This window comes from Gouania willdenowi, chromosome 13, assembly GCF_900634775.1.
Source record: "Gouania willdenowi chromosome 13, fGouWil2.1, whole genome shotgun sequence".
Classification (NCBI taxonomy): domain Eukaryota; kingdom Metazoa; phylum Chordata; class Actinopteri; order Blenniiformes; family Gobiesocidae; genus Gouania; species Gouania willdenowi.
Window position 1 is genome coordinate 26,320,663 of NC_041056.1, and position 23,830 is coordinate 26,344,492.

Genomic DNA, 23,830 nt, shown 5'->3' on the forward strand with positions numbered 1-23,830 from the left:
CAGGAGAGGAAATGCCGTTAAGCAACAATTGCTATAGAAACATCAGTACGCCACATCTGGAGTTGACGAGATACACCGCACATTTCCACACTCATTTAACATTTGATGAGCCTGAACTTTTGGGATGCACATTGGGTTTATGCGGGACACACCCTTTGCATGTGAGGCCGCTGGGCTTTGAGGGGAATTCTAAGTGCAAACTTCTAGCTGAGATGGAGCAGATGTTGTGTGACCTTGAATATAAATAAGACCTTGAAGGATACCATCCCTCATTAGCTTCTTTACAGACGATAGAACAGCACACAGAACACAAAAAATAGCAACGTGCTTCTCGTCTTTTTCAGTTATTAGTTTATTTGACAGGGACAATGTACATTCATTAACTTTCTAGTAAATGAACCAAAGTTAGCTAAACTGAACAATCTATTTTAAAGAGAATGATGGCCTGCTTAAGTTGATCAAGTATCTTTACAAAACACAAAGGGTAACACTTTACTTGAAGTTCTATACATTAGGCTGACATTACTCTGTCATTATTATGACATGGCACCAGCTGTCATTAGCATAGATAAGGTCATGAAGGCTGCCATTAAGTGTTATTCATTACCCTAACCCTAAGCCTATTAGATCCCTCTACCTAACCCAAAAAAACAATGACAGCTTTCATGACAACTCCGTCATGCTACATGACAGATAATGAAAGCATAATGTCAGCCTAATGTAAAAAACTTCAAGTAAAGTGTTACCACACAAAGTTTATTTTTATCCAATAAATTCATATTGGCCTTCCTGTGTCTGTATGCTTGTCACTTGACAGTTGTTTATACTATGTTTTCTGTTACACATCTCAACATATCATGAAGTGTGCTGTCAACCACCCGAGATGTCAAATCAGGTTTCAGTTCAAATGTGGAAAAATCGATAGCAATGAATAATCAATGACAATCTCCATCTTTCTCTCCATACCTCCTTTCATCTTGGTACGCATGTTTGTGTCTTTCATTATCTCTACTTCACATGGATGTTACACCTGTGTTTGTGTGTCTACTTATACCTACCACAGGGATGACGTGTCAGGCACGAAGTTCCTACCTAGACACGGAGGTGCTGTGGGGCTATCGCTTCACACCAGTTCTATCCTTGGAGAAAGGCTTCTATGAGGTGGACTACAACAACTTCCATGAGGTGTATGAGACCAATACCCCGTCGTGCAGCGCCAAGGAGTTAGCTGCTAAGAGTCGGGATGAGCCCTTGTTGCCCACGCTTTCACTCCACAGTCCTGAGCCTGAAATGCACACTTTTGACACACTGAGCCGCATGTCAAAACAGGACCCACTCAGCCAGGATGAGGAGAAGGAAGACAGGTTTCCTGTGGGGGACAAAGGTGAGACCAATGGCTCAGCTGCTGCTTTGGAGGAGCCGCCATTGTTTGATGGACTGCCTGGCTGATTGGGCCATATCAGCTGAAAGCCTGTGAAAGGCTGAACAGGAGAAACACAACACAATAAAGCTTCATTTAGTCAATGGCAGTGCTTGAAAAATCAAGACAAGCTACTCCAGGCCGCAACTCATGCAATACTGCTCTAACAGAGTGTCAATCTATAGAATAGATTGGTTTTGTAGACAGGTAAGTACAGATGCACAGTCATACTGGAAGCATTGCATCTACACTTAAAAGGACGGTGGTCCAGATTGTCTTTTTAGAAATCGACCACTCGTCGCTATAAATCAAACGCAGCTCCAGCCATATATCATAAAGTCGAGCTGAAACTGGTAGCCATGACAGCGTGCTTTAGTCTTATTATGGATACTCCACTATTCTCATTTTAAAGTGTGTTGAATCAGCTTCATTAAGAGCAGAGTCTCATATCTCAGCTCACGTGTCTCACAGCAGCTTTTGTGTGTTCATTTTAACCTTATTAATGACAACTTTAATAAAATAGGTTTTATAGTTCTTTTCACGTTCAGTGTTATTCATTTGGTCACAAATCTATTTTGCTCAGAACAAACAATACGAAGCCTTGAGGTGGAATAGGCAAGATCACCTCTGGAAATAATTCTACACAAGGCAGAGTATACATGCATTTAAATTATTATTATTGTTGTTTTTTTTTTTGTTTGTTTTTTTGCTAAATAATTCCAAAATTTCATATTCACCCTAAACACCCTATTTCAATCTTTGATTTTGAAAATTCCTTTCTATACCAAATTTTGATGCTTCCCCAAGGCAACAAATAAGCTTTATTGTTTTTCTCCTCCAGCTGCATTTATAGCATTAATCTGAAGCACAAATTATCGGAATTAATCCCGCCAGCATGCAAGTCATAGTTTTACAATTACATTGAAATATTTGTATGACATATTTATACCATAACTTTAATTTATAATCTAGATTTAAACTACACTGTTTCTATGAAAAGTTTGAGGCTCAACAAACCAAATGAAAATAGTTATGTTGATTTCACATCTGTCTTTAAATTTGAAAATGTTAGACGGCTCATATGGGTATAAAAGTTGATTAATGATCACAAAGAATGGATCACATTATGATTATTATTATTATTATTATTATTATTATTATTTAGGTTTTCTCAGACCTTCAATGAACACGTTCAGAGAATTTTCCTTGGAAGTCACTAAGCTTGCATGCATATAATTACCCTCATATTCCCATTTACTAACTAAATTTACTACAATAAAATTAATACAGGGTATTTTCTAAGCATGCAAATGATAAAGAGTTTTTCTTACGCCTCGAATTTCCACTTCCCATTTTGATGTTCCATTGATTTCTTTTGTTTTCAAACTATATTTGTCAAGTCAATGTTATGATTTCCACTGTGACATGAAGGCACCTTACTATGTATGCCATTTGCTGAACAATGTTAGTCATTAGAAGAGATCCTCTTCCATTGCTGGAATGTCCTCTGTTTTCTGTGTCTTCTCATGGGAATAAACATAATATGGCCGAAAGAACAGCACAGTCTTTTTTAGATATTTAAGTGATGAACAAAGTGTGTGTCTACGTGCGTGCATGTGTGTGTATTTTATAGTTTGTTTGCTTTTTTGCACAGATAATTGAAGTATCTGAGATCTTACTCTCCGTAGTGTGACTAAATGGCTTACAGAACCATGATGGCTGAAGGTAAAACATCTTTGTTCAAATAATCCTGCCTAAAAACGAGATAAGATGTGTATCACAACATCAAAAAAAAAAAAAGAACCTTTCGATTACCAGCATAGCATCATCACCCACATCCCTCACATAGTGGCTTTAGGCAAAAAAAAAAAAAAAAACTGCTTCAATGAAATCCTAGGAAACAATGATGAAGAGATCATATCTGGGACTTTATTCCTTCCCTTTCATGTTTGAATAAATAATAGAAAATCATTACTTAACATTACGGCTTCCGTTTGGTGCATCCTGGGGTCACACGGCATGTACAAATATGCAAACAAACAGTCAGGGGCCAATTGAAATTGTAATTGCGTAATTGAGAATTAATTACAATTATGGCATAATTATAATGGTAACTCTAATTGAAAACATATGTTGCTGTTGTAATCATAATCAATTGTAATTTATTTCAGATAATTGACTTTGAAAATGTAATTAACATTTTGCAATTCATGAAACACAAATCTGGGGAACCATGTTACAGTTCTATGGCTTACACATATGTAGTTAACAATCATTAAAATATGTTTCGTATCAAGTTTTTCCACTAGATTTCAGTTCTCTTGAGTATCTGTATATTCTGTTTTAAAACCAAATCAAAATAACAAAAATAAACAGTGTGGTTATTTTGTTTTACTGATTTAAAACCAAAACAGAAATACAGAAAAACCAAAGTCCAGACAGCGTTTTTCTGTTTTCTTTCAGTTTTTTTTTTTTTTTATTTTTTATTTTTTTAAACTTGTTCTGTTTGTGAGATATTTGGATTATTAAGAGAAAATTAGAGCGAGAAGACAAGTCCACTGCACCTGGTTTCCCTCCACAGGTCCTGGACCAGGTCTCCTCACACAATAGGACTGTTTAGGATTTATTTCAGCAGTTTTCTGGTCCTGCTCCTGTTTTCATTCAGTCTGCGGATGTTTTAGCTCCTAAAAAGCTGCTCATGTTTTGTTTCACATTGTTACGGTCCAAATGGTATCAAGATGAACTGGTGACTGACTATCAAATGTGAGGAACAATAGATGTTAGAATTTCTACCATTTGACACTTTTGCCAAAACAATTACAGCTTTTTTGAGGGCAATACAATGTTTATTTTCACGTTATAAATACCGCGAACAGCAGCCGTCAACACAGACGGAAGTTGATTACAAGAAACGAGGAGCAGCAGTAGATTCATTACACCACCTCTGGTTCCACATATCATGTGCATGTTTTACATAACATCCATTTTTTGGTTTTGATTTATTTATGTTTTAATAATATTTCAATTCATCAGTAATGTGACTTATGCGTTGCTTCTTTTTCATACAGGAGCAAAAGTCCGCCCAGTCACCAGTTTATCTGGATACTATATGAACCGTAACACTGTTTAGTAAAGTTGGCAGATATTCACAGGTTCGAACTTCCAGCATCAATAACTCTTTAACGAAACGCTGTATTTTAAAGCTGATCTAAGACATGGGTCAAAACCGACCCGTTATCATAAGAGATGCTAACAGGAAGCTAACACATGGGGTTATTTATGAAATTTTTTGTCATTGTGATTCATTGAATTTGAACTTTAGTAAATGAAAACGTAATTGTAATTGACTTTCCGTGGCAAAATAATAATTGTGATTGTAAATTTAATTGGAAAAAAATGCTGGTTACCCTTTTCATAACTGAGTTGTAATTTAACATGGATAATTGAAGACGTAATTGTAATTGAAAAATGTAAATAATCCCAACCCTGACTCTCACATACATTGTGTAACTAAGAAGAGTCTGTTGAAGCCACAGTGGTAATCACACCTGTTCATGGAAAATACAGCTGAACAGAAAATAATAAAAAAAAAAAAAAAAAGAAAGAGAGAGGGAGGAAGAGAGAAAGAGCACAAAAATATTAATCACCTAATTCCTTTTCTTAACTGTCAAGCCTATTTTTGTCAAGGTAATACGTTTGGAAGGGCAAACTGACAGGACTAGATTCACATCTGAATAATACACGAGGCTAAAAATAATAGAGACAATGAACACTGCTTTAAAATAGGTACTAAAGACAAGTGCGTGTAAATGCAAAAGGGAATAAATCCCACCTCACATCCTCAAGACAGGAGTAAACAATGCACAAACTAACAAAAAAAGGAATCTATAAACTATATCGACATTTTCAGCAGCTTCCTTTGACTAGAAACGAGGGGATTACTCTGCATGTTCTCAACCAGATGAACACCTTACAGCAGGAATAACTAGCAACTGTTCGTTTCTCTCTATGGCTAACTAATACTCTTCCCTCCTGTGTTAAATAATGCAAGGTTATGACAAAGAAAGAAGCACATGGACCATTAACAACTGTGTAGTCAGAATAAAACATCCTGCATAAGGAAGAACAGCCCCAGTGTAAAAGCAGGTTGGAGGAATTGTGCCGTGACATAACACACTTGTAAAACCTTATGCTTTTCTGTTTTTTTTTTTTTTTTTTTGCATGTAGTGTGATGTAAATAAGATCTGTCAACATTTGGTTAACGCATTCAGCCACAGTCTAAGAAGGCAATCCAATCATACCAATTGTCCTACTTCAACAAGCACATCCCCCTATTGCAATTATATAATCTCACATGGCACAGTAATGCTTTTTTTATTTCATTTTCATTCACTTGCATCTCCCACTGGAATCAGAAGGTTTTATTTATGTCATCCCTCTCTCCGTCTTATTGTAAAGCATGTGCCATTCTTACCCAGAAATCTGCTGCCATGCACAGAATCTGGAATGGAATTCTACTTTCTCGGCAATGTGTGTGTGTGCGTACGTGTGTGTGTGTGTGTCTGAACAAAAGCTGCCAGACCATACAGAACCTTATGTAATGCAGCTCCACACAGGATAACCAAACCAATCACAAGCTGCGAGGTGACACATTTTAGTGCATGAGATCTAAAAAAAAAAAAAAGGAAAATATTCACAACTTTCTGAGTTGAGTATAACAAGTCTGGTCAATCATGCTTGGGGGAAAAAAAGCTGCACAATTTGCATTCCAGTATATGTTGAAAAAGTGGGTGGTCAATGTATCCTTTTATAAAAGTAAGTGACACATCTGCTTCCTTTAAAACCAGCAGTAAACAGAGGCTCCTTTGAATGGCTTTGATTTTTTTCGATGATGCACATAAATGAAATTAATCAGGATAAGAAGGGATCAATATGATAATCATAAAAAACAATAATTATATGGATAAATATGCTACAATTTAAAACCTCAGCTGGCTCACTGACTAAAACCATATTTGTTTAACCCTGAATTCTTTTTTTAATTATTATTATTAAAGGAACATAGGGCAAGATTTGTGAAAAAATAAACATACATTTTAGGTCTATTAATGCTAATGGGTGATGAAACGTTGAAAACCAAAAGGATGCCCCTTATTGCCTTGAACAAACTGTGTGATGCATTCTGTGATGCATTCTGTGCTGCAATTCCTGACCCTAATTTCCAGCGTAATCCTGCGGACGTGGCGTCAAATGATGCTGATGCACGTTCTCGACGGCTTAGAGAGGCGTCCACTCTTGGAGACTGAAAGAAGAGAAGCGTGGTGGACCAAACTACTGGTTCCTCCGCAGAAGTCTTGCAGTAAACAGTAAATGGCGAGTATATAAATAGCCATGTCACAGTTGGAGTGCGGATTGGGATGCATTTTTTGTTCAACCCAAACCCGACATTTTTTTCCTCATACAAATGACAAATTGACGTTTGTTTTAGTAGTGTTAAGCCCACACGATGCAACAGACAAACGTCAAAAACAAACAGGGCAAGAGACCCAGTGGATCTATTTACATAATCCATATATAAAAGCTAGGAATATAGAAATTGTGGCTTTAAGGCTGTCCTCCTCTGCTCCATGATCCTGCCTGCAGTGCTGAAGCTGCACTCACTTCTACTGCTGCTGCAGGAATGGAAAGAACGCTGCGTGCAATGAGGACACTATGTGACCGAACCCGACCACCCGACCCGTCTGATCCCGTCGGACATGGGACGGGTATCCAGTCACAGTATTTGCTGCGCTGCTAAAAAGAGTTCACACACGCTCCCGCGCTGGCTTGACTGATGACTGCAGTTACACTAATGACCGTTGTGTCCCTATGGAGTTTTTTTCTTAATCTTGCTCTATGCACCTTTAAATGACATTGAAATTACTTCTTTTTTTGCTAGCAAAATTTGTGACCGCAGTCAAAATAACAAAAACGACACCTTTCGGCGCAAAACACTTGGTGCTTTTAATATGTGTGTGTGTTTGAAACCACAGCTAAAATGTATTAATTGCTTCAAAATGTGTGCGTCTGTGATTTCACCAAAGCTCCAGGCACTATCTGTCACCCAAGGCTTTGTTTCACACTGTACGAGCCAATAGAGCATTCAAGGATGGAATAATTAACAATGACCCTTTAGCATCAAAGGGAACCTTTACTTCTTCATTAATACTGCAGTGAGACATGAACTGAATCATGAGTTCATTGAAAAAATGGAGTGTGGACTTAATATTTCCAACTGATTTTTGGCTATTTAACAAAATTATGAGCTTTAATGCATTTGTGTTCATTCATTTGGTTTTGATTCATCACAGCCTGGATTTAAGAGCTCAATTTCGTGGGTAAAACATAATAACATTAGACACACTCTTTTAGTAATAACCATAAAATGTTAGTTCTGTGCAAAGCTTACAATGAATAAATAATAGTTTTAGGGGAAAACTAATAACCTGCAAACTTTGAATAGACTTGGAGAGCTCAAAGTGAAAAGAGATTACACCTTAGAAACCATTTTATCATATTTCCTTCAAGAACAGTTGCAGATCATTGAGGTGTCGACAAATTCTTCATGTCTCACTTAATCGAAGCCTCTGTTGAATATGAGTCTGACGATGGAGATCCCATGTTACAAGTTGCGGGAATTGAAATGATGTTTTCAAACTCGGTCCCTAAAGGCAGGCATACACTGCGATTTTTAGCCCATTTTGAGCCATTTTGCGTCTATTTCGTGGGATCGTGCGAGTCTTTGCTAGATCGTGTGTCGTGCATCGTGTCGTATACATGGGGTCACGAGAAGCAATTAACACCTGACGACCAGCTCCTGATCAGCAATCGTATGGTCGTAAGGAAATCAAAGATGTTTGAAATCCAGTCGCTCCTCATGAGGGTATCTCACTGTTGAAGCAGTGCCACGGACCGGCTTCCCTTAAACTCTCACACTGCGCATGCCCGAACACCGTAGGACCGCTGTAAAAACCGCACATCTGTCCAGCTAGCTCCTGGTCCATCACATCGCCGTCTTTTCTTTTTTAAAGCTGTTTTAATGTTGGCGCTTCAGAGTTCTTCTTCTTGTAATTTGTACGTTGCATTTCCAGAAACAAGACCCCGACGTGTCGTGTATGGACGTACAGTGTGAGCAGTCAGAACATGCATCGCACAGTTTGAGCTAGAGCTGAGTACAACGATTGAAAAAAAATCGCACAATGTATCCCAACCTTAAAGGATGCAGTCCTGCCTGTTTTTGTAAGAACAGACTCATATCTCGTATCTACAGATTCAAGTGTTGTCGGAGGATAGTATTGTATATTAATCATGCTGGACTACAGCCTCCAGTAAGTGAGTTTGAGGCTTAAAGAATATGATGGATGTCCCTGAGAATTCCTTCCCGTTTGTGCTTTGATAAATCACAACTTTGGCAACTTAACAAATCTTCCTCAAGATAGGATTGGTTCTCATTTACCATTTATTGAAAGCTTCCATGTGAGCTGTCTTAGCATTGCAGTATCAAGTGTTAGAAAAGAGACTCTAGCAGTGGTGAGATGATGATGGAAGCAGAGTAAAGCCCATGAAAGAAGAATCGAGTGTGTAGGAGAAAGCAAGAGAGGTCTGTGCAAATAGAAAGATCCCACATCAATGAATAGAGAGAAATCAATAGTCCCACTCAATGGCTTTAAATAAAGGAATCTGTAAGCTTTGTCTAGGATATCTGTAACCTGGAATCCCTTTGTTCGCATAGAAATTCAACCTCTGCAAGACCTCTTATATGCATGCTGGTGCAAAGTTTATTTTATTGGAAGAAAATCAAAGTGTTGTATGAAGAGAGTGGAAGGTTCACATTAAGCAGACAATTACAGCAAATGTAGCCAGTTCTTTTAGACATTTCAGAGGTTTAAATGGTAACCTAACTGTAACCCTGAACTAGTCCAGACATAGGCAACTGCCGACCTGGTGGCCACATACAACCTCCAGTGTTAATGCACAAAATGACTTAATAAAAACATACAAAGTTACAGAAGAAATATACCAAATTACAATAAAAAAATATACAAAAAAAGAACTAAAATAATCAAAATGACTCCAAAAACAGGAAGGATGGATACGTAAATGGATGGAAACCGTGGGAAAGTAACTTTGTTTGTGTGGATGAGTTTGAAATGTCTATATTTATCCTCTTCTTCTGTTTCACTCTCTCTATCAATCCCTCTTCCTCATTGAGTTGGTAACCCTCACGACCCCTCTCCCTCCCACACGCCAAAACAAAACGAGAACAGGAAGGAGTGCTTTCCTCCTACCTGTGGACGGCTGTTCCACTCTAGAAGAAACAACTTATTCAAGCAGCACAGTCACACAATTGGAATCAGAAGGGCAGTTATTGTTACGAATTGTAAAAAGGTGTCATGATAGTGAGCTGGTGAGAGAGAAATTCAAACGTTTTGCAAGTAGTGCTGGCAAGCTATCTAGGGATCCTCCACTGTTTTTATAAGTTTGACATAAAATCTTTTAAATGCATCGTCCCATTGTTTTCTATTAGAGTGAAGCATTCAGCTTGCTTTTTAGATCGTTTAGCAGCTTTTTCAGACACAATGACGACTTCTGCTGCTTTTGGTTGCTCTAAATAATCAGGAAAAGTTAAAGATATCAATGTAACGGTTGAAGGACTCCCACCCAAAAACACTTCCAATCTTGCCTTCAACAATCCATGATTACACTCTAACTTCAACCATCAGAGTGTCAGTCATGCACTATTTAAGGGAGAGTAAAGGTCCCTTAGGAGAGCTCTTCTTCTCTGCTTCATTGCCTACAACCAAACAGCAAAGATTAGAACTGTCGCCCATTGTGGCCACAGATTTTTTTCAAGTCAAAACTGTTTTTTTTATCCTGTTTCGATTGACAAAAAAGGATTACTTCGACATGTTTAACTTTTCCTGGTTTTTTTTAGAGCAACCAAAAGCAGTACAAGTTGTCATTTTGACTGAAAAAGCTGCCAAATGATCTAAAGAGCAGACTGAATGCTTCACTTCAATAGAAAACAATGGTATGTTTACAGGCAGTGGGGCCATGTGACATCATCAATCACGTGATTTCAAGATGGAGGAACACAGGCTCTAAAAATGTAAAGTAGTCCCATTTTAAAAGACAATTAAATAAATGTGGTGCATAATAATGTGTTTTGTAAGGCAAAGATCTGCTATTAAATCCATTTTGAAGGTTTTAGGACAGATTTGTAAAAAGAGTGGAGGATTCCCTTAAATATCAGCAAAATCTAAATATCTTAATACATGTGGATGCTAGGATTTTTGCTAAAAATCTATACACATTTTAACATCTAAATCATCAAATTTAAGTGTGTGTAAGGCCTGATGTACAACTTTGCCACCAAAGACATTCTGATATAGCCTTTAATAAATTACTCTTTCTACAGCACACAGTTGCTTCTGCCTCTGTGGGCTCTTTAGGTTTGGAGGAAAATATCAAATATTCATGGATGTGACTAAACTGTAATGTGTTAAACAGTATTAAACGGAAGCATTTTCAACCATGGGCTATTGTGTCCTTTGGGTACTGGTATTAGCATGCATCCATGAACTGCTGTCTATTCTGCCTCCTCATGCATAAGCGAACATTCTTTACGAGTCATTCTATAATCACATCAAGTGTGTACATTATTGCTAGTTCCTTTATGCATTTACAGGATGTCAGTCAGGTCGACCCGCTGAGGGAAAAACTCCTCTTTTATGCAAATTAAAGCGACGGGTGTCAAGGATTGGAAGTCCCAGAAGCTTTTTGCATCTTCAACACGTGCTTCCTTGTCATTGCATGTCCTCCCTCCAGCCAAGCTACTTGTTTTGCCTGTGACCTTTTAGCAGATTCCCCTGGTACCTCCGAAGCCTGCAGTCATTTGCAGTGTGTTCTGTCACAACCAGCATAGTAAACATTCCAAAAAAGGTGATGAACTGTTCGTCAAATGGCAGTTGCAGGTAATTTCAGCTAAAAACTCCACGTGATGACGTTACCATGAGATAATTCACAGGGGATGAATAAGTTGTATGACTTCTCCCTACGGCACACGCAACACACAAGTGCACATGCTGCGATTTGTTTGTTTGCCCTTCAGCCATGGATTAGGACTATTTTTAGACAAACATGTATGCTAATCAGCACCTAGCTTCCAAGGGGGCATATCTGACAGCCTCCAGCTCACACTCTGCCAAGTCCATAATCTTTACCCTAATACCCTTTTTGTGTCTCTTTTCCCCACTCTATTGTGATCCTATTATTAAAATGCTTTCAATGTTGCGTAACACAAACTCGCCTCACATGAAGAAGGGTGCCACGTGTAAGTCCCACATTTATGAGCTACTCAATTATATGATGCATAGCAGACTCCCATGAGGAAGAAAAGGCGTCATGTGATGTAACTGTATTCTCTCAAGTGGCAATCACTCTGTGCCGGGTCCAGATGCATCTTACCTGTATGCAGGGTTGGGGTCTATTAAAATTGCAATCGTGTCACAATTATGGTGTAATTTGTAATTGAATTGTATTTGACTTACACATACTGTATGTAGTTAACAATTAATAAAATGTTTCATATATGGCGCACGTTGGGTTAGTGGTTAACCCATTTGCCTCACAGCAAGAAGGTTCTTGGGTCCTTTCTGTGTGGAGTTTGCATGTTCTCCCTGTGCTGCATGGGTCCCTCCAGGTAATCCGGCCTCCTCCAGCAATCCAAAATCTTGACTGTTTGGAGTCTTGAAATTGCCTATAGGAGTAAATGTAAGTGTGATTGGTTGTGTGTCTATCAAAGAGCTGGAGATAGGCACCAGCTGACTCTGAAAACAGGATCAAGCAGGTCAGGAATTGGATGGATGAATGTTTACATATCAAGTTTTCCTATTACCTGTCAATGAATCTTCACACCCATGCAGGTGATAAGGGTAACCCCCATTCTCCACTACATGCGTAACGGCTGTGTATCCATTGCTTCATGGTGGCGGAGCTGATACGTTCCCATTGTAGTCAGTGTGTCAATTTCCACCGCCAGCGTATGTGGTGATTCATGGCGGGACGGCGCCCTCCGCAATAAATATGCAGAGGTTTTATTTTTGACGGATGCCAGAGCACGATTCAGCAAAGATAAGCTTGTGTGGGACAGGAAGTCATGCACAGACTCATAAAAAATACGGTTTATTTTCAAAATAAAATACCCCGTGTTCAAGGCAGATCATATGTCCATCCATTTTCCAACCTGCATGCTCCTTTTCAGGGTAGCAGGGTCTGCTGATGCCTATTGCCAGCTTTCTTTATGCACTAGGCGGGGTACACCCTGGACAGGGCGGCAGTGGATCGTATTTCTCATAATATTACACATATCCGTGGTTTATTCACAATAATCTCGACAAAAACAGAGGATATACAGGGCAGGGTGGAGTCGATAACTTTCTGATTTTCTCAACGGACACAATTAATTGTTTATATGTTTTTTTGATTCTCTTTATAGATTCTACAACTCGTTATATCACGTGATTACACGTGAATAAGGTAGACTTCCTGTCCGGCGGAGCAGCAACAGCACACATCACAGTCGGAGCCGGTGGAGATTGACAGACAGTGGAGCACGGAGATGTAATGGAGCGGTCAAGCATCCAGTGAAAATCTGGTGTTAGAGTTAGGTTGTATTACAATACAATTTTATATAATTCTGTGAATGTAACTGATGTTTTGTTTAAAGAGTTTATAGCTATTGCTAAAATTGAACTCTTATCCCTTAAAGGGGACATATCATGGTTTTAAATCCTTCCTTTTTACATATAAATCATACAGTTGTGGTCTATATAAAGCGGAACTGCAATGCTTGGGTCTGAATTCCTCATTATTATAGCTCCCCAGGCCCCTTTTCTACCCCTTTTCTGATGTGCTTCTGAGAACAACTCGTTTTGGTGCGGTCTCTTTAAATGCAAATGAGACACTTCTCCAGGTTCAACTCCTGCTCGGCCATTTTTGTAGTTTGATAGAAGAGATATGGCTATGTAGTGGTGCAGAAAAAGTTTATTCACACGTTATTTACACATTGTCAACAACGTTAGACTTGTCCATCCAGCCTTACATGTTACAGCCAGAGTCGGACCCGGCGGAGCGAGATGAAAATGAAGATGATGAACCTGCAGAACCCTATCAAGTGAGCTAACACAACCACCGAGCTAACGCTAGCGCCACGCTAACGTTACGAAATGCATTTTAATACAGTCTTTTCGGAGACAAAAACGGCAAAATGAAATGACTAATGAAAACTTTAGACTTAAATTAAATCACGTAGGCCATATCATCAAGGATCTAAAACGAGCATAAAGCGCTAACATATGAAGACGGTGCAACTGCTAATGCTAACAAAACAATGACAGGGACGTCTTATCACACTTTTTAGCGTTATTTACAGCTTACCGAAGTGCTCTGTTCGTCGTCTCCAAAGATAGAAGGAATTGACCCCTCAATCAGACAAAGTCTTTCGGCAAATCCTTCTTTATACTGGCGGAGGTTGCTGAAGCAGTCATTCTTGAAGTGCTTCACGCACACAAAAATGACCGTACCCACAGATGTGGGTACATTTCTGTGAAAAATAAAACTCAACCAGGCACTTTGAAAAGGTTCTGGGAGATGGTGTAATGAAGCGTGTGGGTTACTACATCCAACAACCGAACATTTTGACTTATCCTCTCGTAACTTCTGCATCCTTGAGCGTGGACTACAAAATAAAAGCGAGAAATAAAAATGGCGGATTGTTTGAAGTGTTGGACCTGGAGTCGATGTCCTAATTTGGCAGTTCCACTGACATTATTGTTCAAAAAACGTAATGGAGAATCGAAAAAGATTGAAAAATATGACCAAAACAGAATATAAAGATATCAACGGAGCACCCGAAGAGACTAATTTGAACTTTTCTGTGCTTCTAAACAATCTAAATATACATCAAAATCCATTTAAGGGCTAAAAAAGTGGATTTAGCATGATATGTCCCCTTTAAGGCTTTTACATAAGATAATATAATCAATGCACTAAAATATAAAGATGCTAAAACCCCACCACAAAAACATACAAAAGCACATATACAATCACCACAACAGGCCTATAAATGATGTTAAATCACTATTAAAATGCTGATTTTAAGACTTAAAGATCAAGATGAAGCTGCTAAGTCACTTTGAATTTAGAAAAGATCTCCAATAATTAAAACTCAAAGTTACTCATAGTTAAATCTTAAAGGTCTTAGTTGTATGAATATTTGCAGTCCCTATATCGAAGAAAAAAAATACTACATTTGCACATATAAATGGTAACTTACCTGGCCAGTTTATTTTATACACAGTGAACGTTCTCAAGAAAGCCTTGTTTTCCAATGCCTTTTTAATTACATTGCTTTGAAGAGACAATATGGAGCTCATAAAGATAATGGGCAACTGTAATTAGTTTCTGTGATTTCACACCTAAAAACACCTTAACTCAACCAAAAATGGGTAAAATGTATAATAGTTGGGCAGGTAACATACAAATTTTAGTTTCAAAATCAACACTATGAGACAGAAGTAAGGAGTTCTTTTTTGTCTTTTTGGGAAATACAGAAAAGAAATGGCCAAAATGTATCTTGTTGAGTATAATGGCATACATTGTTAAGGTTTGTGTGCTTCAACACAAATTAAGTTTTATTTCTAAATACCAAAAAAATATTTTTAGCAGTATCTGTGATGTTATGATTATAATTTCATTTACCAGACGCTTTTATCAAAAGTATCGTACAGCATGAGCCGTTATGTTTGAGGGACTCAACATCCCACATTTATGGACCAGGTTGGATTTAAACCGGTGACCCGAACCTCCACAGCCCACTAGAGTTAGTAGAATATTGTTTATGATATTGTTAAATATGGTTTGATTATAGTTCAATATTCAACTGCTCTAAGCAGTAAACTCCCACGTTGTTTCAGAGAGTAATGCCAATTCTTTGTATCATACATTTTGTACACTGTACACTGTATTTGTTAATACAAGCAAAGCAGATTTTTAATTTTTATTTTTACGGATAACCTGAAAGTTGCAATTGGAATGTACTCGTTTCTCATACCCCGTGACCTTGAAAAGGAGTAAGTGGGTTGGAAGATAGAAGGATGAATATATTTTCATAAAGAACAAGTCAGAAAACCCAGTTCAAATAATGTGTTTTTTTTTTCCCCTCTCTATAATATTTGAATTGCAGATATCAACCGCAACACTAAAACAACACTAAAAACCAAAAAAAAATGGCTCCACATTGAGCTGGCAAGTGAAGCATTATGCAGAATGCAAAAGCTTTGTTGGAAGTAAAAAAAAGTGAAAAACCTGAGGATGTGTGAAAAGGTGAAAGTAATGCAAGATTTCCTCACATAGACCAAGTTCCTGTGGGAGAGTTTGCTGTTTCTGACTGTAATATAAGGTTTCAGATTTAGTTTTTAAAACCCTTGTGATTTCATTTTGCCCAAAACTCTTTATGCTGTGTAAAACTACAGTACAAGCATTATAACGTCAGAAAGATTAACAGTCTGTAGTACTTTTAACAAGGTCTCTCACAGTGAGGCACAAGGATGTTGGAGTTCTGTGGTTATAGCTATTTATTATGTACCAGATGCAGTGCGACCCTTGTTATTGCTTGTTTAGTGTCATAATGTGATGTCATGTGTGATACCAATTAGTCCTTTGGGATAAAATAAGAATCATTTTTTTTTTTAAAAATCTATTTCAATGGTCACTTCTCAATCAGGCGTTTGGCACTTTTCTTCATCTTCAAGTCATCCAGCTATTACCTTTTTTGCATTTTGGCATTGTGTCCACACTTCAATCACATCAAACACTGTTGATGACTCATTGAAGATAAAATGATCAAATATGGAGAGAGTAAAGCTCTTAAGCCAAGCTACGATCAAATCTTACATCAGGTCTGACCTCGTCTACGCAAATCTGAGTGTGCATTTGTGGTGCAGCACTGCTAAATCCGACTGAGACCGAAAATAAAGTATTAAATAATCCTCAACTGTCATTTAAAGCTGCACTTACTGAATCTTGAACCATGACAGAGGCTGAATTTGAACCATAAATCCCACCCCCCACTCTGATAATTCCTCCCAGTTTCCTCCTCTGGAAGTGCACGAAGTCGCGTACGAGCGCTGAACGTTCACACGCATAGGTTGACAGTCTGAAGTCTGCATCCAAGCATCTCCTAGTTTGTATTTTGTTGCCGAAAATAAATGTCATCGTCACGGGTACGTGTTAGCACCGTGCACGCGCTTCACTGGATATCGCGGCAGCCAATGAGGAGGCTCCTTCGTGGGCTCTGCTCACCCCTCCTTTCTCTAAATCCTGTGATTGGAACTGGAGGGAGTAACTGCCAAGACTTTGTCTTTTGGGGTTTTAATAACTAAAATAATTAATTATAAGGCACAGACAGCACGCAGACATACATTTTTTTCAGAAATGATTACTTTTATGATATACTATGCTATATGATGCTAATAAGAATCGTTTTTTTAATTAAAGAAAATAACTTGAGTACCTCAGCTCTAAGCATAATCAGACACACATTCCAAACAGATCAAAACGTATTATTAAAACAAATTGAACAAAAAAAGGAAATTCAAAAAAGCCCACGTTATACATTTCTTGGTTATCCTTCCACTGAATACCGTATAGCCCCAGTGGAAAACTCTGCTATAATCCGAGCAGGAGCGTATACTGTAGGGTCACCCAGTGCACACACATGGGACGCAGCACTGCTTCTGCTCTGCCTAGGACCAGGGGAATTCTACTGTGTACACCAGAGAAAGTGTGCAACATTATTTTTAGCCTGAACAGTTTTTCCACAGCATTCCATGGTAAACGAAACGTCTTTTAATGTGTCAGCGCAGCCTGTGGAGCCGAAGAGCAGGAACTGTCAGCACAGCCTTTACTAAGTGCTATTCGGAGGAAACAGGACCTCATCCATGCTTTAAGATGTGAAGGATACCTTGAACTTTTACAAATGTACTGCAGTATTTAATCAGTAACTAATACTTTTTTTAAAGGGTTTCGGTTGTTTATTTATTTTAATGTGATATTTATTGCCTCCAGCATATGGACAACTGAGTTCGATATAAAACGTCATATTTACGTGTGTCTCTCCAGGATCTCTGCTGTGAAGTTGTATGCAGTGCGCACAGGGGGGCAGACGTCACCTCGCTGCCGGGTAGCTGATTTTGCACATAGAAATGAGTGCTTTTATATGGTGGACGACAGGGGAGCAGCAAATGGCAAAACGCTGCAAGTACAGGAATGCTGAAAAACTGTACGTTTAAATCCAGCTTTCACACTGTCAAAAAGCACATCTTTGTTTTGCTCTATCTCAGATGTGAGGATTTTCTTTCTTTTCTTTGCCAGTGTTTGTTTGACCTCAGTGGGCGGGGCCTCTGAACCAGCAAGATTTAATGGCGTATCATGTTAATGACAATCAAATTCAGCCGCCGGATTTAAAAACGCGATCATTTGTACACTGGGATTGGTCAGATACGAATACTTAATAAATCATACCTAAGTCCTGTTGAACTTGATGCTTAGGCTAATGGCCTTCAAAACACACTCCATATTGAGCAAAAACTCATCTCCATTTTTTTTTTCCACAACCTAATTGTTAACTGAATACATACTTTGGCTTCCGAAAGCAGCTTTTGAAATATGTCAGCTTTGTTTTTATGGAACAAAAACATGAAACCTAAATAAAAAAAATTTATCTGTGGAATAATTTTGTGAAGCAGAGAACCAAGTTTTTTTTTTTTTTTTTTTTTTTGTTACTTGCTGCTTATAAACAACAGTAATTATGTTACTGGATTCATGTGGAAGGTATTTGGTTTATGAAGGTGTACATCTTTTTCACTTTTGGAGCTTGTTCTTTTCTATTTACCAGTAATTGGTCTCACCATATAATGTGTGAAAAGTAGATTACATTTAATTTACTTAAGATCATGAGTTTTTTTTGTTGTTTTTTTGTTTGTTTGTTTTTTTTCAGCCAACACAGTACAGTAAGAAAATGAAGAGTTTCTCTACTATATACCCATCTTTGAATCTATAAACTTCTTCAGGTAAAATAAAAATAAAACAATGCAGACAAAAACAGAGAAGCAACCTAGTATAGCAATACATAACACAACAATAACAACACGGAGGCACCCAAGGGGTTAAACCTGAAAATATAACAAAATAATACAATGTTAGCAATGGACAATATTGTAGTTACTCTTTTAGATTCATACAATTACATGCATACATGTCCACTGTATTGATATTGATAACATGTATAAATTCCCTATAGTCGTATATAAAGATACAAGGGTAAACAAAAATCTTAAGTACCAGTGACAAACAACAACAGTAGAAACAAAAGGAAGTATGCCACAAATCCTCTCCATCTTCAGACACATGGTGCATAGTCAGTTTCCAGGAGTTCAGTTACAGTACATGGTGCAAACACTCAAGGTATCAGAGGAGACATTACCAACTACAGCTGAAAAACAAGCAAAGCGGGTCTCCATCTTTTTGGAGTCTTAATAAGTATGTAATTTCCTCCACATGATAGATGTCTCTGACTTTTTGAACCCAGATATCATAAGTAGGGGGGTCGGGTGCTGCTGTGAGCAGTATATTCAACAGGTATTTCCTCGCGCTACCATTAATGCCGTTGGGTGTTACACCTAGAAGCACCACTGAGGGGTCTTGTGGAATGGTCTGTTGGAAAACCACTTTCAATGCCTCAAATAATTTTCTCCAGAATACACTCAACTTGGGGCATGTCCAGAATGTGTGAGTGTGGTTAGACACGTGTCCCACACTTCCTCCAACAGGAGCTAGGATAACTTTGTCCTATTTTCGAAATGATTTCTGGAGTTCTAAATAAACGAATAACCATCTTCCATTTGAATTATTTCCATGTATTTGAGTTTGTGACCGAGTGAGCTTCTGTACAAATATCTTCCCAGGTGTCCTGTGCTATGACCACGTTTATCTCCGCCCCCATCTCTGTCTCGCAATTTGCATTCATAGATAAAAATATGTTATATAATTTACTAATGACTTTCTTATGATCCTTCCCATTCTGTATAAACATCAGAAACTCTTCTATGGGTGTAGGTTTTAGAAGTTTGTCCCACTCATTTTGTGTTGTCAACAATGTTTTTAGCTGCAAAACACGAAAAAAGTCTGTCTTAGGGAGGTCATATTTTTAAGCTGTTCAAATGTCTTCAACTTATCTACTTCCAATAGCTGGTGTATGTAACGCAGTCCATAATCTGCCTATCTTCTGAAACTTGTATCTAATTTGTTAGTTGTGAAATACTTTATCAAGCCAATGCTTGTTAAAGATGAAATTAGCCTTGGTAGTCCTATTGCTCTCTTAATTTTATTGCATATTTGAAGCGTAATGTTAATCAAATATGCCATTGCTTTTACAGGTGAATCAAGAAAAGGCAGAAACTGCAGGGGCTCTACACACATGCCTTTCTCAATGTTAAGCCAACGTGTGTGTGTGGCATTCTGCAACCACATTGACAAGGATTTCATTTGTGCTGCCGAAAAATAGTACTTGAAGTGTGGGAGTTTTAGACCTCCATTTTGTTTTGACTGCCGTAGTGTTTTCAGATTTATTCTGGGACGCCTGCTATGCCAAACAAATTTTGAAATTATTTTGTCACAATGGTTGAAAAAAGAACTTGGGATCTCTACAGCTAGCATCTGGAATAGATATCGACATTCACTTTGTATCCAGAATAATAGCCAAATTTATTAATAAGCTCCTTCAGATATGGTATTGTTGATGTAGGCTCTGTCAGATATAACAGAACATCATCTGCATCTGTTCTTTTGATGTGATTTTATATTTAGCAGGTGACGTAAGTTATCGCCATAATTTCTACCAGTTATAAAGCCAGTTTGGTCTGGGTGAAGGACTTTAGTGATTAATGAATTAACTCTTTTTGCTAAAATTGCTCTTAATATGTGCAGGTCAGTATTTAACAGGGATATTGGTCTGTAAGACTGGCACTCAGTAGGGTCTTCCTCTTTGTGGATTACCACTATGGTTGCCTCAGTCCATGATAATGCCATAGTTTTCGTCTGTAATGCATTGTGGTAGGCTTTGAGCAGGAGGGGAGATAGTAATTCTTAAAAAGTTTTATAAAACTCATTAATATATCCATCTGGTCCTGGGCTTTTGTTACTTTTAAGGGTAGATATAATCTGCCTAATCTCAGACTCTTTAATTGGTTCATCGAGCATTTTAGATGCTGACTCCAACAACTTGTTTAGTTTGTGTTTAAGAAATTCTTGGATTTTTTTTAGTGTCAGAGCAAGTATCTGTATTCTTATATAAGATCCCAAAGAAATCTGCAAATGCTTCAGCTATTTTGTCTAGCCTTGTAACCATGGTACCTTGAGATTTAATCTTCTGTACCATATTTGATGATTGTTGTTTTCTTAATCTGAAGGCTATAGTCTACTGGACCGGTTTCCATATTCATAGTATCTTTGGTTTGTAAATCTTAAGGCCGCCTCAATCTTGTATGAAAATTAATTGTTAAGCTCTTTCCGAGCTGTATTTAATTCATTGAAGTCATTTTTAGAAGTAGATTTTGATGTTCATATTCTAGTTTCTTGATTTTATCTTCCAATTCTCACTGTTTAGCCCCCCTTGTTCTCTTCCTAGCACACGCAAATAAATAATGCGGCCCCTAATGTATGCTTTAGCACAATCCCATAGAATGAGTGGTGATGTCCCAGGTTGTGAGTTCATCTCTATATATTCCTTGTGCTCCGCCTTGATAAAGTGAAGCATTTACTGTGACCAATATCCCATTTCAGCTTAAACAGAGCGTGGTCCAAAATAGTAATTGCTAATAGCTAGTATCTCTATATCTGTTATCCTCTGTAATTCTTTTTTATGGATAAAAAAGAAGTCGATCCTTGAGTAAGATGTGTCTATTTGAATAAAATGTGAAATCGCTATTACTTGGAAATTTACTTCTCCAAATGTCCACAAGTCCTGATTCTATGGATAGGTGTTTAAGCACTCTGCTCATCTTTGATAAGGGAGCATTAGAGGCAGGTTGTCGATCCATTTGCTTTTGATATAACGTAATTAAAATCTCCGCCCATTAATAGCAAGCCCGTACTGTATTGCATCTTATTAAAGAGAGTTCTAATAAAGTCTGGGTCGTCTTCATTGGGCGCATACACATTAAGAAGGGAAACTTCAACTCCATCAATTAGGACGTTAACCATAATATATCTCCCCTCATCATCTTTAAGTACCAATGCTGGTGTGAAATTAATTTGTTTGTGAATAAGTATGGATACTCCCCTTTTTCAGAGAGAGGTGGGAAACAGGACGAACGGCAGAAATGTTGACCTGCACCTGACATATTTTGGTGATGAGCACTTATGTGGAGGAGATACAAATAAAAGCTTTGAGAGAAGTAGAGGCTATACTTAAAACAGTTACAGGGAGAAGCTCTAATAAAGCTAGTAATCATGGTTGGAAAAAAAAGCAAACTGTTTTTAAAATCAACTCAGGGATGAGAACACAGAAACCGGTATTGCAAAATCTGATTTGCATGGGAAAGTAAAAAAATAACATAAAATAAAATAGAAAGCAATGAAAACAGTTAGTGGGACTTAGTCCCTACTCACAGTACCAAGTGCAAAGTGCACAGACTGCTCAAGCCAGACTGTGATAGGGGTTGTTAAAGTAAAATAAAAAATAAAAATTCAGAACCCTCTAGGGTCTCAGAAATTTGCAAGCGTATCAGCCATTCGCAAAAAGTGGTTCAATGCAGCTCACTTAGAGCCAAGCTTGATTTGGGTGTTAGTCTTAAAAGCAAACCCAATTGTTTGGTGTAAATGAAAACATTGGGAAATGGAATAAAAATAAATGAAAAATAGATTTTTTCTTTTAATCAACAGAAGCCCTTACACTGTAAGCTTCCATGGAACACGGACACACGCACACACACACGCACGCACGCGCTGTGCGCCTAGGGGAGGAGGGACATTTAAATTAAAATTGACTCAGGATCAAATGTAACTAAATTAAATATTACACCCCGTAAAATCCTGTTAATGGCCAAAGGAAGGGGAGAGAGAAAAAAAGGGGATGATGAACATCTGGATGTCGTCCATGGCCTTCTTAGGATCCAAAAACTCCTTTTCCTCGTCCTTGTGTAAGATCCTGAGCCTCGCGGGGTACAGAAGTCCGTAGCGGACTTCTGTAGCGCTCTCCTAACGTCCGTGAACGCAGCTCTGGCTTTGGCGACGCGGGATGTGTAATCAGGAAAGATGGCAATCCGTTTCCCGTTGTAGGTCAGGGGTGCTCTGACACGGGCTCTCCTTGGGACCTCCGCAGCATCAGTTTCTGGGGGCGAACGTACGATGAGAGCGGTCAACCTTTATGTCTCGATCCATCGGCCTTAATCACTTTAAAGACCACTTCAGGTGAGCTGGAGCCCGGATTCTCATCAATGCCGGTTATACAGATATTACCGCGTCTCATTCTGTCTTCCATATCCTCGGAGCGGTCGGACAGAGTTGTCACCTGGCTCTAGAGATCGGTTACCGTAGTTTGCAGTGTCGCCACGTAGAAAGTCCGTCCTTCATGTCCTGAATATCGGTTATCATGTAATCCATCTCTGACCGTGTAGCTTTAGCATTGTTAGCAATTTCCGAAAGCATGGCTTGTAGCTCAGACTTCAATGCATTGACGTCGTCTGCCAATGCAGTCTTCAGTTCATCCCTTATTATTTTGGAGCTATCTCCCCTGAGGGATGATAAAATGTCAACTTTGATGTCTTCAGCGGTCATACTTAGGCCTCTGCTGAAGATCTGGTGAAGATCAATCTGAGCAAACAGGGGCTTGCGTACTCTGTCGGGTAGTTCTTGTCGGCCTTGCTGCATTTCCACTGAACTTGTATTTTTGAAGCTTTTCCGCCATTAAGACCAGTATAACTCACATTATTGGACTTTTATTGCAAGGGCTAAGTTACATGAGCTCTTTACGGCTGGCGTCCTATGTAGAATAGCTGTTTAAAAAAAAAAAAAATTGTTTAAATTGTTTTGAAGTTAATTTAAATCAATATCTTCAAAATTCACAAAACTAAAAATGTAAACTAATCTACAATTCTTTATTGTGATAATCTATCATCTACGTTCATTAGTATCAAAACATCCCTCTGATTAATTATAAAATAAGAACAACAACTGAAGACATTCCCACCTCAATTTGAGATATTTTTAGTAAGCAACTCAGTTACCAAAATATTAATGTGTGTATGTAAA

General features: G+C 38.2%; 1 protein-coding gene across 1 annotated transcript in view; it reads left to right on the plus strand.

The window, feature by feature from the left end:
• kcnj5 (potassium inwardly rectifying channel subfamily J member 5) overlaps positions 1-2,963 on the plus strand; it is a 40,206-nt gene extending 37,243 nt beyond the window's left edge. The window contains exon 4 of the mRNA XM_028465257.1: positions 1,064-2,963. Coding sequence (XP_028321058.1) covers positions 1,064-1,449 — 386 coding nt within the window. The 3' untranslated portion in view covers positions 1,450-2,963. The remainder of the gene's footprint in view (positions 1-1,063) is intronic.
• The last annotated feature ends 20,867 nt before the right edge of the window (positions 2,964-23,830 follow it).